Raw genomic sequence first — 15,693 nt, forward strand, 5'->3', positions numbered from 1 at the left:
ATCCCAAATATGTGCAGAGGTCTTGTTAAGATGAGTGATTTCCCTTTTTAGCCCTTTCCTCACATCTTGGTGAAAGTGTAGTTTAGGATTCCAATAGGTGGTTATTATAGCACCCAAGGGTGAAGCTAATGACAGAGAGAACTTGAGGAGAATGTACCACTGCTGCTATTTTGAGTGAAGTCCTATAGCAGTACAACCTCTGTTTCAGTTGGAAAATAAAGTCAAGGCCATAACTCATCGAAAGGCAGAAAAGCTGGCACTCTCTTGTTGGGAGTTATGTTCATAGGCACTCATGTGATTCTTTGGGGAAACTTTTAGTTTTAATCCATTAGTAATAGAAAATCTTATGCATTAAGTAAGGATTTGGGCACATCAATGTCCATGATTCTATAAATACTTCTTGCTCTACTGAAGTTACATGGAAATTGTGGAGTTAAGTTTGGAATATGAGTATACTTTGTATGTTAAGAGACAGCCTATGAAATAGCTTGAGTTTCTCTTTACTTGTTACAAATATTTTATTGGAAGCATAATGTGCCTTTTAACAATGAGCATGCTTTCATGATATGGCCAGTGGAACACTTGATTCTGTTTATATGACCCACCTCACTGCAGGTAGCCTGAAGTAATTACTCAGCAAATATTAGGAACATATAGGCTAATGTGAACCTTTATTTTCTGTACCATTAACCAATGTAGGTCAGGAGATAAATAAATAATATTAATGCTCTGGTTAACAAAAACAGGAGAAATCATGTCTGTCATTTGGAAAATATGCCCTGGGTAACTCAGATGAGTAGAACTAGTAGTTCTTTGGTCTAGCCATTTTCAATTACTGATGCCTAAGAATTCTTATATTTAATGACAAAATAAATTCTAGAAAACTGTATCCCTGTTTTAAACTTACAAACTTTTAAAATTATTTCCCACTTGGGATATAATTTAATATATATAATATATATTTAATATCCTAAGTCTCTCCCCACAGATAGTTATACCAACAGGAATTCTTCTTGCCAATTATGCTTAGTAAGAGGTTTGTGACCTTTTGAAACTAACTGCTTCACTTGGCATTCAGTAGCTGTAAACTGCCCAGAAAGGTCATTTTTCTGTCGTGGCTTTAATCCTCATAAACTCCCCCTCTGATCTTCCAGGAACTTAAAACGCAGAAACCTGGTGGAGATAACATTAGCACATTAAAATTTTAGCTCAGTTCCCCCAACCACCTTGCCTTTCAAAGTCAGGAAATGTGAAAGTTCAAGTTCTCATAGTCATTGTAACCCCACAGACCCAGGTTGGTGTGTTTTGCATGATTTGTCACAATTAGAGGCATCCTCAAGTTTATATCAAATGCACAGGCCACATGTTCTCTGGCCGATGTGGCTAGGATTTCTCAGACTTTGAGAAATAGTTGCTTTTGCTTTCTCTCTGTAGTTTCTTATGCAGGTCGTTTTAACCTCATTTCTCTCATCTGTAGAATACCTATCTAACACAATTTTTGTAGTATTAGGTAAATAAGTGAAAGTGTTTTTTATGAACTCTAAGCATTTCTGAAAATAAGATTATATTTGCTGTCTATCCAAGAAAGAAGTATTAATGTATTTTGAGAGTGAATTACTGAACTATTAATGTATTTTGAGAGTGAACTACTTGAGAGGGAATTACTGTAATTCACTCTCAAAATACATTAATACTTCTTTAATTAATGAATAAATAATTTATCAATGAATAAAGAACTACTCATTCTTATATTAATATTTATTAAATTGGTATTTTGTATTTAGACATTGTTAAGGGAATAATCACTTTTTTAAAATCTTTTTCTGTCAAGTCCAGGAAAGTTTGATCTGTGCTGTGGAGTTGGTAGCATTGCATCATTACAATAGAGCCTTTGTGACATTCAGTGGTTTGAGTATTGAGCAGGTCTCTAAATTTTTTGAGGTTTTTGTGGGGAGAAGAGGTATTAGCAATACAGTAAGCTTATATTTAAAGTATCAGTAAAACTTCCTTGCCTTATTCTGCCTCCTTATCTTTTTGTGTATGTTTTGTTTAGTTTAGCTGATGTCTTCTGTACTCTCTTTCACTCATTTACAGTTGTTTTTGTTTTAATTATTAAAAAGCAACTTTGCAAGATCAAAGTGATGTGGGCCCTTGGAGTGCTGTGGTGGTCCTATTTCCAGACAGATGCATGCTTACCTGAGCATTCATGTGCACACACACACAGGCTCACCCGTGACCCCTGAGGACTTTGCAGCCCATAGAAATGAGAAATACTCAGAAAAGGTATATTGAGTTTTCCATAAGGGTTGACTTATTGAATTTAACTATTTTTTAGTCTTAAAACTACATCCTTGTTTTTCTAGTGTTCAACTATTCTTTGTGAAATGACATTATAGTAGGTGGTAAAGAGGGTTTTGTTTTGTTTTCAAAATGACCTTATGTGGCAAAATGAAAAGCATGATACATACCACATGTGTGTTTTAATTCCCCCCAATTAAAAACAGTGTTTAAGTGCAGGAAATATGAAATTTGGGAAATCATTGATATAAATATGAGTAGTTTGTGTGTGTTCAAAGCTGCGTGCCGATAGAGCAGCTCTGCCATGTACTACTGTAGAATGTTCCTTCCTGCTTGCTTCTGGGTGGGGTGAGAGCTTTACTGTGTTCCAGCTGGGCCCACACAGAGTCTGGGGGCCTGTGCTGATCCTGTCCCAGGAGAAACAGCTTTCTGATCTGAGCCCACCTTCCAGAGCACAGGCTCACTCACTCAGAACATTCCACCCACTTGCTGTTTGCTTTTTCGCTTTTTTTTTTTTTTTCAGCATTCTTTTTTCAGGAGGAAAAAAGATAAAGAATGCTTATCTTTCTTGTTTTCTCCTCCTTTTCTTTCATATACAACATACATGCACATATATGCTTGTGTGTACACATAGATACACACATGCATATGTATGTGGGAAGGAGAAGTGTCCTAAATCTCATGGGTTTTGCTGTCAGTACAGCTTGCTCTGATACTGCTGGCTTTGGAGTAAGCCCAGCTACCATTCAGGGTACATGACCAGATCCCTTGGGCTACTGCTCAGCTAAGCAGAGTCCTCAGCAGGAGAAAGCTGTCTCTGATCCCACAGTCTGCCTGTGGGCTGTCACAGGCTGTCTGTGATCTCACAGCCTCCATATCTTGCAGTCTTGGAATAAGAACTAGTTGTCATCCTCAAAAAATGAGCATCATGGGGTGTAGTTTTGCTAGATCCCATCCACCATCCATATTGTGCATCTTCAAAGGTCAGGGAAACTTGGCTGGTCCTGTCTCTTGGCCTCCAGACAGAGAGAGGGGGGAGGCTCTTCAAGGGGAGGACGGCCAGCACAAACTGAGAAAGGGGGACAGTGGCAACTGCAGGGCTAAGTTTGCTGAGCCCCCACAGAGGATGGTTCTCCTCTGAAGTGCCCTCTGCCCTACCCAAGGTGTTCTTTTCAGATTGCTGGCAGCAGCAAGCACTATGAGGTAAGTTTGTGACACATATAGGTGGATGAGCCCCACTGGCTTTCCTCCAACAGAACTTATTCCACATGTCTTTGTACGGAAGTGAGGGTACAAAATGAAGAGAAACAAAATGAAGAGCAAGAATAGGGAACCTGTGTTCATTGTAACAGCCTGTGGTGGGATGGTGCTTAAGATGTGTGCTTCTGCTTCACATTGGAGAATTGGGCAACAAGAGCCAGAGTCGCGGGTATTTCCTGTGTGGAGGAGGGAGTTCAGTGACCAGCGCTAGAGTTTATGTCATCAGCTTCCCTGGAAATAACCCCCGCTCCCTGCAACACACCAAAGCAGTAGTAAATGTGCCTGCCTCCTGGCTTTACTTGGAAAAAGCACTTCTAGGAATGTCTGCTTGGTGTGGCCTCGTGCCCAACTGTGTTTATGAGTCAAGTTTTGTGGTGGGGCTTTGAGCCATCCCTTCAGTGGCATCATTTACACTCCTGGGCTGGGCTGTGAGCCGTCCTCTCACAGATGTCTGCCCTGGGGTTCCACAGCCCTTGCCCCAACGTGGTGGGCAGGAGCCATCTGTAGGTTTGTCCTAGACTTTAGGTTGGTGCAGTTAGAACTGAAAGAGGAAAGGGCTGGCAATGAGCAAAGTGGGGGCACCTCCTCATGACTTCCTTGGCCCTTCAGCTCTTTCACACACACTCTCTAGGCTCTGGCAGGTTTGCATATTGCCCTACTGACCCCACTCCCACCCCACTGTCTTATTCTGAGAAAGGACAAGACTGACTTTTGAACCCAGATATACCCGACAGTATTTAAGACCTGGGTTTCATCGTGCGTGTGGTTTGGTACATACAGGAATAAAAGCCAGATAGAAGGGTGCCTGGGTGGCTCAGTGGGTTAAAGCCTCTGGCTTCAGCTCAGGTCATGATCCCAGGGTCCTGGGATCGAGTCCCACATCGGGCTCTCTGCTCAGCCGCGAGCCTGCTTCCCTTCCTCTCTCTCTGCCTGCCTCTCTGCCTACCTGTGATCTCTGTCTGTCAAATTAAATAAAATCTTTAAAAAAAAAAAAAGCCAGATAGAAGTAGTTGTTCCCAGTGTCAGGTTTCAGTAAAGGTATTCGTTGATTACCACTTTGCAAGATCTTGGTGAGCTCCACAGCACTGACCATGTTCCCCTAAAACATGAAATCCTACTCACTTCAAGGGCACTGGTAACTTTCACGTCACTCGGGCCTTTGCACTGTGTTCTGGAGCAGTCTGTGGTTTGCTCACTACTCAGGCAGTTGTCATTCATTTCGAGATTTGTTTTTCCTCTTCTGGTTGCTGTGTTCTTCCCTACCCGTCTTGTCTCAGATGCAGCTCTGCTCAACTAGAAAGAGACCTGTAAAGGACAGGCATGAGTATGGGCAGGCATGGAGAAGAATCTCAGAACCTTTGGCTCCCCCAGCATGGCTGACCTAGTGGACAAATGTGTACCCTGTAGGCCACTGCTAGACTGAAGTCAGGGATGAGCTCTGAGTTCTGGGCAGCCTGTCCTGGTACTGGGATCTACAGTCAGACCCACCCTATCCTCTGGCATGTCTGCTATGTACAGTGGCCAACAGAGGAGGACAGGCTGTGCTGTGTAAACCATGAAGCAGATGGCAGATGGGCAGCCTGTAGCCACTCCTAGGCCAGATGAGTTGGCTCAATGTTTTTACTTTCTTTTATTTTTTATTTTTATTTTGTTAGTAGGCTCCACACTGAGGTGTGAAGCCCAATGTGGGGATTGAACTCACAACCCTGAGATCAACACCTGAGCTAAGATCAAGAGTCGGAAGCTTAACCAACTGGGCCACTCAGCTGCCACCTAGCTCAGTGTTTTTAAAACTGTTGAATTGGTTGCTGCTATCAGGTAGATTGTATTTGACTAAAGTAGCAGGGTATCTGATTGATGATGTTTTAAGTTACAGAGAAATGTACTTTAAGCCTTGACTAAGAAACCTGGTGGTGGGTGCTCCCAGGCCTGGGCATCAGGACCCTGAGGTCTCCCTTTGCATCCTGCTGCCTCTCCACTCCAGGGGTTTATCACCTGTGGTTACAGGGCAGCTGATGTAGCTATAAGCATGACGCTTACTTCCAGTTTCCTAGCAGGAAAACTGGAGCAGAGATAGATAACTTTCCTTTCATTAGGAAGAGAAAACTTTTCCAGAAGTCCCCACCCCCCAACCTTTTCTTTACTTCTCCATGGCTGGAATCAGAGGGAAGGGGGACTATCCTGACAAACTTTGCTGCCCCAAACGAAATCAGCACAACTCAAGATGTCTACCACAGTTTCAATACTTAAAAATCGGAAGACTTCACTGCAGACTATTTTTGCTTGAGAGACAAGCTCTAACAGCACCGAGGCTTCTTTCCTGCCTCCGGTGGGCCAGGCTTCTGCCAGTCACATCACAGTGTCCCTATCCCTTCACCCCTCTGTTCATTCAGCTTCACTGCCTGGCTTCCAGCCTTCTGCCTTACAATCCTTTCTGAGATCTCTTTCAGTACTGACATTTCAGTTTTCAGGAATTACAGCAGGAATCTTTTCTTGCCTGCTTTAGACCAAGCCAATGTTTGTGAGTATAGTTGCAGTGCCCGGAGTCATTTTATAACTGTATGTCTGGGAGCATTTGTGCCTGGGAAAGTTAGCGGAAGTGTTTCTTGCAATGTTCTTATAGTTAAAGATTTTAGGTAAGAGTCTAGAGTCCTTGGGTTTGATTCCCTAGGACTTTTGATCATGCCTTATGGCTGGTTATGGAATATGTATATGTATGCATACACATTTATAGTTTCCTGTTTTGTCTCCCCATCTTAATCTAGCTGGACACCTCTACTTAAGTTGCTAAATTTCTTCTGTATTTAATACCTGGCTGAGTTTGTTATGCCATACCTGAATTTCTCATTATTACATTCATTTGTCCTGTTATCCTTCACGAAACAATAGACCTAGCTTGTGTGGTTGGAAACTAATTTTCAGTCTTCCGTGAACCTCCTGCAGCTTTGCAGTGTTCCAGTAAATAGTACTCAGTTGGTGTTTGAAAGAGGATGAATTTATTCCATGGGCAACTTTAAGTGTTTTGCTGCTCTGTAAATCAATCAAAGGTAGAAGACCTCCAAAAGCATATACTCTGTAGGTGCCTTTGGAGTGTTTATAATTAACCCACCAATCAGTCCAGAACATGCTCTAAATGATGCTGGTACATGCATGCAGGAGAAAGGGTGTTAAAAAAGCTAAGGGTCAGAAGTAAGGATCATGGTTTTCTTGTCATAAAGGACTTCAGAGTTTGCAAAGCATATTGGCATATATCACCTTGTTCAACCCTGTAAGACACTATTTCCACTTTATACGTGAAGTTAAGGGAAATTAAGTGACTTTCCCAAGGTCACACAGCCAGTAAGTGGCTGAGCAGGGATTAGTGCTCTATTTTCCCTTTTCCTACAGCCCTCTGACAACATGCTGACAGGATGTACCAAAGTCAAGGGAGACCAATGTGGGAGAGTATTATTAGGTTTTTCAGATCATTAAAAGTAAACTACCTCTTAGCACTGGGGAGCCTGCATGATACAGGCACCTTCTTCACCTGGATAGTATTGAATGTGCACAGCTGGTGTGTAGATCATCAGTGTGGGGTCACTAGTATGCTCCTGAACATTCAGTGGCTCCAACCGACCCTTTGGACTAGGCAGAAACCATCCCCCACACATACCAGTCAGTGACAACTCTGTATTTCAGGGATTCCTTGCAGAGAAATTCTGAAAATCCCAGAAGATGGGCAGCCCTCCCCAGGCCCCAGCATTGTGTGTGACAGATTCTAAAGCTGAGGCAGCTCCAGCCCCAGACAGTGTGACCACGGTTTTGAAGCTGTGGGACTCTGAGACCTTTTCAAGAAACCTCAGGCGGATTTTTCTTTTCATCATATGTTGAGTAAAGTAGAGAGATGTCACTTCTCTCTTTTTTCTCCCCTAACAGGACAAGACATTTCAAAGAAAGTATTAAATTCATTCACGAGTGCCGCCTCAGGGGTGAGGGCTGTCTTGTACACTGGTATGTATGCCTCTGCCTAAGCTTGGTATTTCTGCTCAGCCTAATTTCTCTCAAGGGTTTTTCTGTGTGTTTAGATTAATTATTTCATCTCCTAACAGTTCTGTCTCCTCTCGGAATCTTGAATACACACTCCATTTGACCCCTGCCATTTGCTGGTCATCATTTGTTTTTGATGAAAGAGAATGCTATAATTTTTTTTTTTCGTTTTCACTTAGGATTTTCATTTTCACAGTTAGGATTTCTGTAGGGTCTCTCAAAGCTACTGGACAGGAACCTCTTTTCTAGCCCATGTCCATTATTCCCTTGGAATAGCCTTCTATGGAGGGTACAGATTTTATGGGATCATCCCTGAAACCTCAGTGCTCTTTTGAAACACTGTTTCTTTCTGGAGAGTTTTGATCACATATGTGGGTGTTTAGTACTGCATGAGTGTAATACCAGAATGACCATTTCTTCTCCATTTACAGATGGGGGCTCTTATATGTGTTTAGCTTAGTACTTTGCTTTGAAAAGATCTGAATAGACTCTTAGAATCAAACAGTTTATATATAGCTCTCCACCTGCATTCAGCTATACTTTGTATGGATACGAATACATATAAATGAGTACATACACACTGCAAAGAAAATGTTATAATACATGCAACCCAAGGACAATGTACATAAAGTTCTTAGCACTGTGCCTGGCACGTGGTAATGGCACATGGTAAGCTCTCAGTGACTGTTAGCTCTCATATTTTACTTTTTTAAAAAATTTTTATTTGTTTTATTTTTATTTTTTTTAAAGATTTCATTTATCTATTTGAGAGAGAGAGATCACAAGTAAGCAGAGAGGCAGGCAGAGAGAAAGGGGGAAGCAGGCTTTCCGCTGAGCAGAGAACCTGATGCGGGGTTCGATCCCGGGACCCTGAGATCATGACCTGAGCTGAAGGCAGTGGCTTAACCCATTGAGCCACCCAGGTGCCCCTATTTGTTTTACTTTTAAGTGAAATATAGTTGGCATTAGTTTCAGGTGTACAATATAGTGAATTGACAATATGCATAATGAAATATTCATTACAGCTAGTACTCATACTCATCACATAACTGTTATGTCAAAGGAAACAGCAGCCAACATTCTGGAGCCAGAACTCTGCTGTTTATCAAAGTGCAGGCTGAGCATGTTTCCTCTCTATATTGAGTCAGACTCCATATTGAATATTACTCAGCCATTAAAAAAAAGAGAGAGAGATCTTGCCATTTACAGCAACACAGCAACATGACTAGATTGAGAGGTATTATGCTAAGTGAAATACATCAGAGAAAGCAAATACCATATGATTTCACTTATATGTGGAATCTAAAAAACAAAACACATAAAAAAAAATCAAAAGGCAGAACCAGACCTATAAGTACCAAGAACAAACTGATAGTTGCCAGGGGGGAAGGGGGAAGAGGATGGGCAAAATGGGTGAAGAGTAGTGGGAGATGTAGGCTTCCAGTTATGGAATGAACAAGTCATAGGAATAAAGGCGTAGGGAATACAGTCAGTGGTCTAACAGGGTTGGATGGTGACAGATGGCAGCTACAATTATGGTGAGCATGGCATAATGTAAACTTATAGAATCACTATGTTGTACACCTGAAAGTATGTAAATATGTCAATTATACTCAGATTTTTTAAAAGACAATATTATGTTGTGAAATGGATTTAAAAAAAAAAAAAAAGCTTAACAGTCTTTTGAGTTTCCCAGAGAAGTTGCTATTTTAGTGAAAGCTCTTTGGAAATGTAAAGTGATGTCTCCTGGGCTGGGTTGCTGCTGAAGTTGGTGACAGTTCTGTTATGACAGAAGAGATCCAGTGCATGATATCCAGAGGAGCCATTCATGAAAACTAATCTGTTCTAAGGGCCTGTAATCTATATTAGGAAAGCAGGGATAGTAGTTTGATTGCTTTAGAAAAAAATAATGTTTGCTGGTTTTATGCAGTTCTTAAGATTGTGTGATTTACTTTTTTTTTTTTACTTTAAAAAAGAGCAGGACATGTAACAAATTGTAGATTTTATAATGTTCATCTACATTTGCTTTAAGGAATTTGAGGGGATGCAGTTGGAGCCATATAAGGGGAGGTCTATAATCCTGTCCCTGGGCTTCTGTGGCTCCTGGTGAAATAGAATCGCCAGGTTTGCAGCCAAAGAGGATGTATTTTTTAAAAGCTCTCTCAGTAATTCTGATATAAAAGCCTAAGGAAGAGCCACTATGTAAGAATGGTTATATTATTATTATTATTATTATTATCATTTGAATATGTGTAGCCCTGATATTCTAGGAATTTGTATTTCATATGGTAATATAAATCTGAAGATAGGCCTTTCTAAAAATGAGAAATTTGCTAAACTTCCCCATCTTAAACCGTTGCTAGAACACTCTAAATCTGACGCAGCACAGCCTTCTGTGACCACCTTAATTTGCATATGCATTTAAAATTGGTCCCCTTACTCAGCCGGCTAGATATAATTAACCGTTATTGACCCCCACATCCCAGAGCACGTGGAATGTGCCCACTCTTGTGCTCTGCTCAGTTATTTCAAGAAGAATACAAACTGTTTCATAAGAGCTTCTGTATTTAATGGGCTTTCAGTTATAGATCTAGCCTTCATTTATCTAAGAAAACCAGACCTAAAAAAAAAAATGAAACCTTCTAAACTGCTGCAGGTTGTAAATAGATTTATTGCATAGATCCCAGACTCTTCAAGTTCCCTCAACATGCTTTAGTTAGTTATTTTTTCTGTCCAAGGAAATGGGGAAGAAGGGCTCAGGAGCATAGAGAATCATAAAACTGGTGCCAGAAGTGATAGACAATAGAAAAATCTGTTAAAAAAAAAAAAAAAGAGGCTAACACAGACACTGATGCCTATATTTCTGAGTAATTTCATACTGGCTTACTGTCCACTCATAATCCAAGGCAGGAAGACTTTCTAAAATGAGATCCACAGAATCCCCTGATCTCGATGAATCAGGAGATAGACTCATGGACTAAAACCCCTTGCCCCTATGGGTTCTTTTGGCCCTTGCAGCCTGGCCGGCGTCTCCAGGAGTGTGACTCTGGTGATCGCATACATCATGACCGTCACCGACTTTGGCTGGGAGGATGCCCTGCACACTGTGCGTGCAGGGAGATCCTGTGCCAACCCCAACCTGGGCTTCCAGAGACAGCTCCAGGAGTTCGAGAAGCATGAAGTCCACCAGGTAACCATGCTCAGGGGACTTCGGTGATATGAGCAGCATCCTCTGGGAAGATGCCTCAGTCTTTCTGTACACACCTAGAATCATGGAGGTTGGAGTTTGAAAGGCCCAGAGAGGACAAGAATGCCCCACCTGCATCCCAATTAAAGTCATCACTGGCCCCATGTTCACCAGCTGCAGCTGTGGGACGTTGTCTTTTACCTTCTTCAGACCCCATATTTACGTCTGTTTATTTCCCTTTGGGCCAAGTGCCATTTTCTTGGTTTGGCTTGCTTTCATGTCCTCAGGCTAAAACCTAGAAGAAGCAGCTATTTCTCTGGCTTGACACTAGCTGGCCAACCACAGACCTATGATTGCTCAATACCCATTTATTCCTTGTTTACATGTGACAAAATCTGTACCATTAAGTAACAGGTATAATCTGTGTAGATGCAGGTGTGTTTGTGTGTGTGACATTTTGGTTATGTTTTCAACTTCTCCAGTACCGGCAGTGGCTGAAGGAAGAATATGGAGAGAGCCCTTTGCGGGATGCAGAAGAAGCCAAAAACATTCTGGGTAAATATAAAGAGCAAGGGCGTGTGGAGTCCCAGCCTGGTACAAGGCGGTGGAGCAGCTTTCAGACCCTGCCTCCTTTGGCCTACAGCAACTATACGACGGAGACCTAATAACTGAGTGATCTGGTGCCTACCTTTCCATCCCTTGTCTTCAGTGCATTTCTGCTGGGTGCCCTGGTGTGCTGGCTGCCCCCATGGAGGACAGGAAAGGGAGGGTGGCAAAGGTGGATCCAGGTTCCCTCTCCATGAATCCACCAGCCCTGCCCCAGGCCCCTTCATCCTACCCACTCCTGCCCTGCCTGAGTTTGGAGAGTCTGCTTGACTGCCGCGCACCATCTCATGCATGCGCCTGTGTGCAGGCAAGTGAGCGTGTGTGCCCATGTGGGTGGACGTGTGAACTCCAAATGTTCATATTGCTGGAACAGTCACAGAATCCATGCTGCCAGGCTTGGTGTCACCACTTTTCCTTTTGTCCAAGACTCCACATGGAAATCATTTGAAGTTAGCATCTTAAAAGCTGTTCAGCCTAAACCAGCCTGTGGCTAGGAGCAGACCGAACCCAGAGTGGTCACGGTGAGGGCAGCAGGAGGCCAGACTTCCTCCTGAGGGTAGTTCCAGGGGCCCTGAAAGGTGTGTGGGGCTGTGCTCTGAACATTGCCTCAATCTTAATGAAAGTGCTCTAGGCTGTGATTCCTACCACTTCAAGACCCTCATCTCAGCCCATAATGTCCCTGAGTTCTTCTTGGTATATGTTCTCAGTTACCACATCAGCCCAAGCTATATGCCCAGAGCTCTCTTCCATTCTCCTCTTGTCCAGCTTCACTTACTCTCAACCTCTTGTTTTCTTGCTATTGTAATTCTGCAAGGGCGTCTTGGCAACATCTGCATGCATCTTCAGGAATTGGAAAGAAAGAGCATTTATTAGGCACTGTAGCAAGTTTGCATTTAAAAATACATTTTAAAATGCCTGCGTACTTATTAAGCACCGTCGTATATGCTGTGGATTTGATATTTGATCTCAGCTACCTCATTAAATTTTTTTTGAAAAAGTATTTTTGTTATTATAATCAGCTCATGGTTGGAAATGTTTTGTCATGATTGCTTTTGAATCCAAAGGGCAAAAGCATCAGTATCATTGAGCTATTTAAAATTTCTACTTGAGCTCCAGTAATGCTTTTCTGGTGGGTAAAATTCCACATTCAGGCCAAGCCCAACAGGGCCGGAGAGCGTCTGCAGTTTGCGCCATGGAGCAACAGGATCCTGGAATTCTGTGAGCAATTTTGTGGTCCAGTCTTTTATACCAGCTCAAATTGTTTAAGCATACAAAATCACAAGAATGAAAAAGTTTACTTGCCTTCTCCCTAAAAAGATGTTGCAGTCCAGTTTCTCCAAATCCCACCAACAACAGAGCCTCTGACTAAGAAGAGCAGCTTTCCCATGCATATAAAGCATATGTCACAGGTGAGCTGCTTTAGGGACCAGGGGAAATTCTACTCACCCACAAAGGCCCCAGATATACACCAGGGAAGGGAAGCATGGCCATGGAATTTTCTACCTACAGCTGAAACAACTTGTCTATTAAGTACGTTTTTGGTTGTGTGTTTTTTTTTTTCTTGAACCAAAAAGAAATGTAAATATGGTCACAGAAAAAGTATTTAGGATATCAGCTGAAATGCTTAAATATGTGTGTACATTTATGAACATCTAAATATATTCCTGTAGGTCTTGAAATGTTGTTTTAATTTTGTTGCCAGTAATGTTCTTTCTCCACAGCCTCTGCAGGAATTCTGAAGTACTGGGCCTTTCTCAGAAGACTGTAATGTACCTGAAGTTTCTGAAATAGTGCAAAGTCACAGAGTTTAGGCTGGTGCTGCCAAAAAGAAAAGCAACCTAGAGTTTATTTTCAAGTATCCAGAAGTGATGTGTAACTTGTTTTTCATTTTAAACAGAATATATGTGTAATGATATATGTTGAGAACTAAAGATACTCTTCAGCAAGAGAAAATATTTTTACCTTAATGCCACTGCTACAGCAATTTCTTCAACCTTGACTTTGGGGTTTATAAAGCAATCTCAAGAGCCCTGCTGCACTGTTTTGGTAACTGTTTAGTAATCATGATTGCTTCTCATGAGAATTGTGCTGTGTAAACTCTGCTCATGTGCTCTTAAATTCCCCAGCTTGGCAAATATCTCTTGGTGTGTGTGTGCTCTACCCACGGTTTGTGTTCTCCATGGTAGACTTTACCAAAAGCTACACGTTTTTGTTAACAAAGGGCAACCAAGCATTTAACTTCATGTGCAGTGCACTCTTCCTTGGCTGAGGTGTGGATGTCATACATGTTTCTGCCTGTGAGGGTTGTGAAGCAGGATTGGAATCTGCTCCTGTAGCAGTAATGCTGGTTTAATGGCAGAGGCCACAGTTTCCTCCAGAAGGTAATACAGAGAGCACTTAGGAGAAGTGAATTAATTTCACCATGAGAGAAAAATTGATCCTCAATGGGAACAGAAAGAAATCCAGAAATTGGACTCGTATTTCTCTTGCCCACACGTGAGCACTGAATATGTGGCACTAATGGAATTACTGCATTTACCACAAGGCTGTGTAGCCCAGGTGCTCCATGAACACTGGCTACACATTGTGGAATGAAGTTTACTCTGATTCCATATTTAGCCTTTAATTTGAAGAAACACACACTGGCTTGAAGAACGATTTAAGTCCATTTCCTAAATTGTCCTTGTCTAAATCCAGGGGAAGAAGAAGGAGATTTAACTTTTGACTCCAAGGATAATTTGGGCCTGAACTAAGGGCAGGTGGATACAGGAGCTAATATACGTGGACCCTTTAACTGTAGGTGGCAGGCTTCACCTGTGTTCTGAGTGTCTACTTTGAATCCCTGGAAGCTCCTGACAAGGGCACAGGAAAGGGGCTGGAATGGAGATGACCCTCTGTACTGGCAGCAGCCCCTGCCGGTGTGGGATGATATTCACTGATCAGTGTCAGTCATTGAAATGCTTATTCTGACTCAACAGGCCTGCCTAGATGTAGCCCAGCTTATCCAGTTGTAGGAACCTCTGAGTATTCTCATGTGCCAGCCTTAAAAAGCCCTGAGATGACTCCACTTCCCACTTTTAAGGGTGTGCCAGAGCCTTGTCTCTGTGGAAAAGCACAGAGCCTCAGGAAGACCTCTGTGCTTTGTTGTAGGACACGAGGCAGCAGAATTAGGAAAATAGGTGTTTTGGTGATGGCCTCAATCCAGTAGGGTCACCCACCCCTCACAGCCTGACATCCTTTCCTGTCCCCCTCTTCTTGCCATAGGACCAGATCTGGCACCAACAATAATCCTCTAGTAATTTTCTGGTGTTCTGTGGGTTACAGACTATCACTGCAAAGCTTTATAAACTCACAGAGGGTATTATTTTATTCGCGTCTCAAAGAGGCCAAAAAATACACCCAAAACTGAAAATGTTAGTTCTACTTTGCTTGAATTTTGATCTTTTGATTCCAAATCAGTGGGTTAAGTGAGAGGGAGGAGCTGAGCTGCCCCTGCACTTTGAACGTAGAAGTTTATAAGGCTCTAATGAGGGCCAAGGGAGAACCAGCACCCCTGCAGCAAAGCAGTATGGCTGCTGAAGCCAGAACTTCTCTTTGGTTGCTTCCACCCCCCCACACCCCTTTCTCCCTGGGGAGTTTGTTTGGGGCCCCATCAGTGGAGTTGGCAGTTAGGAAAATTGACAATTACAGAGTAGGTCATAAGGACTAGTATAGGTGCTCCTGGTGCTATGTGGCAGGGAAAAACCATTCCAGTTTCAGGGTGAGGAAGGTAGTGTTCAGGGAAGGCATCTTGGAAAAAGTAATACTTAATTTGAGACTTTAAGCTTAAGTGCTAAAATTAGTTGGGCATAGTGGGAGGAAGGGGAGTCCAGGCAGAGGCCCAGCATGTGTGTTAACATGGTGGCATGAGGGAGCACAGTGCACTGGGATGACCCTAAGACACTCTGTGTGACTAAAGCAAGAACCAAGGGGTGGGCAGTGATAGTAAGTGGTACAGACAAAACTGCACACACAAGCAAGGGCCCAGCGAGCCAGATTGATACCATTGCTTAGTATCTGTATATATTAGTATTCAGTAACTAGTTTACTTCTTATACTAGCCCTTGGAGCTAATCAAGCTCAGAGGTCATGCCCTGCCAGCTTCCCACAGGGCTGATTTCTGAGCTTGGAGCCTCACAAGAAGCATGCCTGCCATTATGCAGATGTAATGAGTAGGGGTGGGGGCTGGCTAAACTTGCTAGAGCAAGCAGGTACCATGGTTGGTTGTTGTGTAGGTGGAGAATGGAGGGTCCATATTGGAGGCCAGTCAGGGGCAG

General features: G+C 42.6%; 1 protein-coding gene across 3 annotated transcripts in view; it reads left to right on the top strand.

Annotated features, from left to right (window-relative positions):
- Positions 1 to 13,619, top strand: part of DUSP22 (dual specificity phosphatase 22) — a 66,868-nt gene extending 53,249 nt beyond the window's left edge. Inside the window, exons 5-10 of one of the 3 annotated variants that reach the window (XM_080806511.1) lie at positions 7,474 to 7,548; positions 10,603 to 10,774; positions 11,254 to 11,326; positions 12,529 to 12,595; positions 12,695 to 12,786; positions 13,099 to 13,509. In XM_080806511.1, coding sequence (XP_080662637.1) covers positions 7,474 to 7,548; positions 10,603 to 10,774; positions 11,254 to 11,326; positions 12,529 to 12,595; positions 12,695 to 12,746 — 439 coding nt within the window. In that variant the 3' untranslated portion in view covers positions 12,747 to 12,786; positions 13,099 to 13,509. Of the gene's footprint in view, positions 1 to 7,473; positions 7,549 to 10,602; positions 10,775 to 11,253; positions 12,370 to 12,528; positions 12,596 to 12,694; positions 12,787 to 13,098 lie in introns of those variants that run through there. The other 2 variants (XM_080806513.1, XM_080806512.1) reach the window with 2 other exon arrangements.
- The last annotated feature ends 2,074 nt before the right edge of the window (positions 13,620 to 15,693 follow it).

Source organism: Martes martes (genome assembly GCF_963455335.1).
Source record: "Martes martes genome assembly, chromosome: 6".
NCBI classification, from domain to species: domain Eukaryota; kingdom Metazoa; phylum Chordata; class Mammalia; order Carnivora; family Mustelidae; genus Martes; species Martes martes.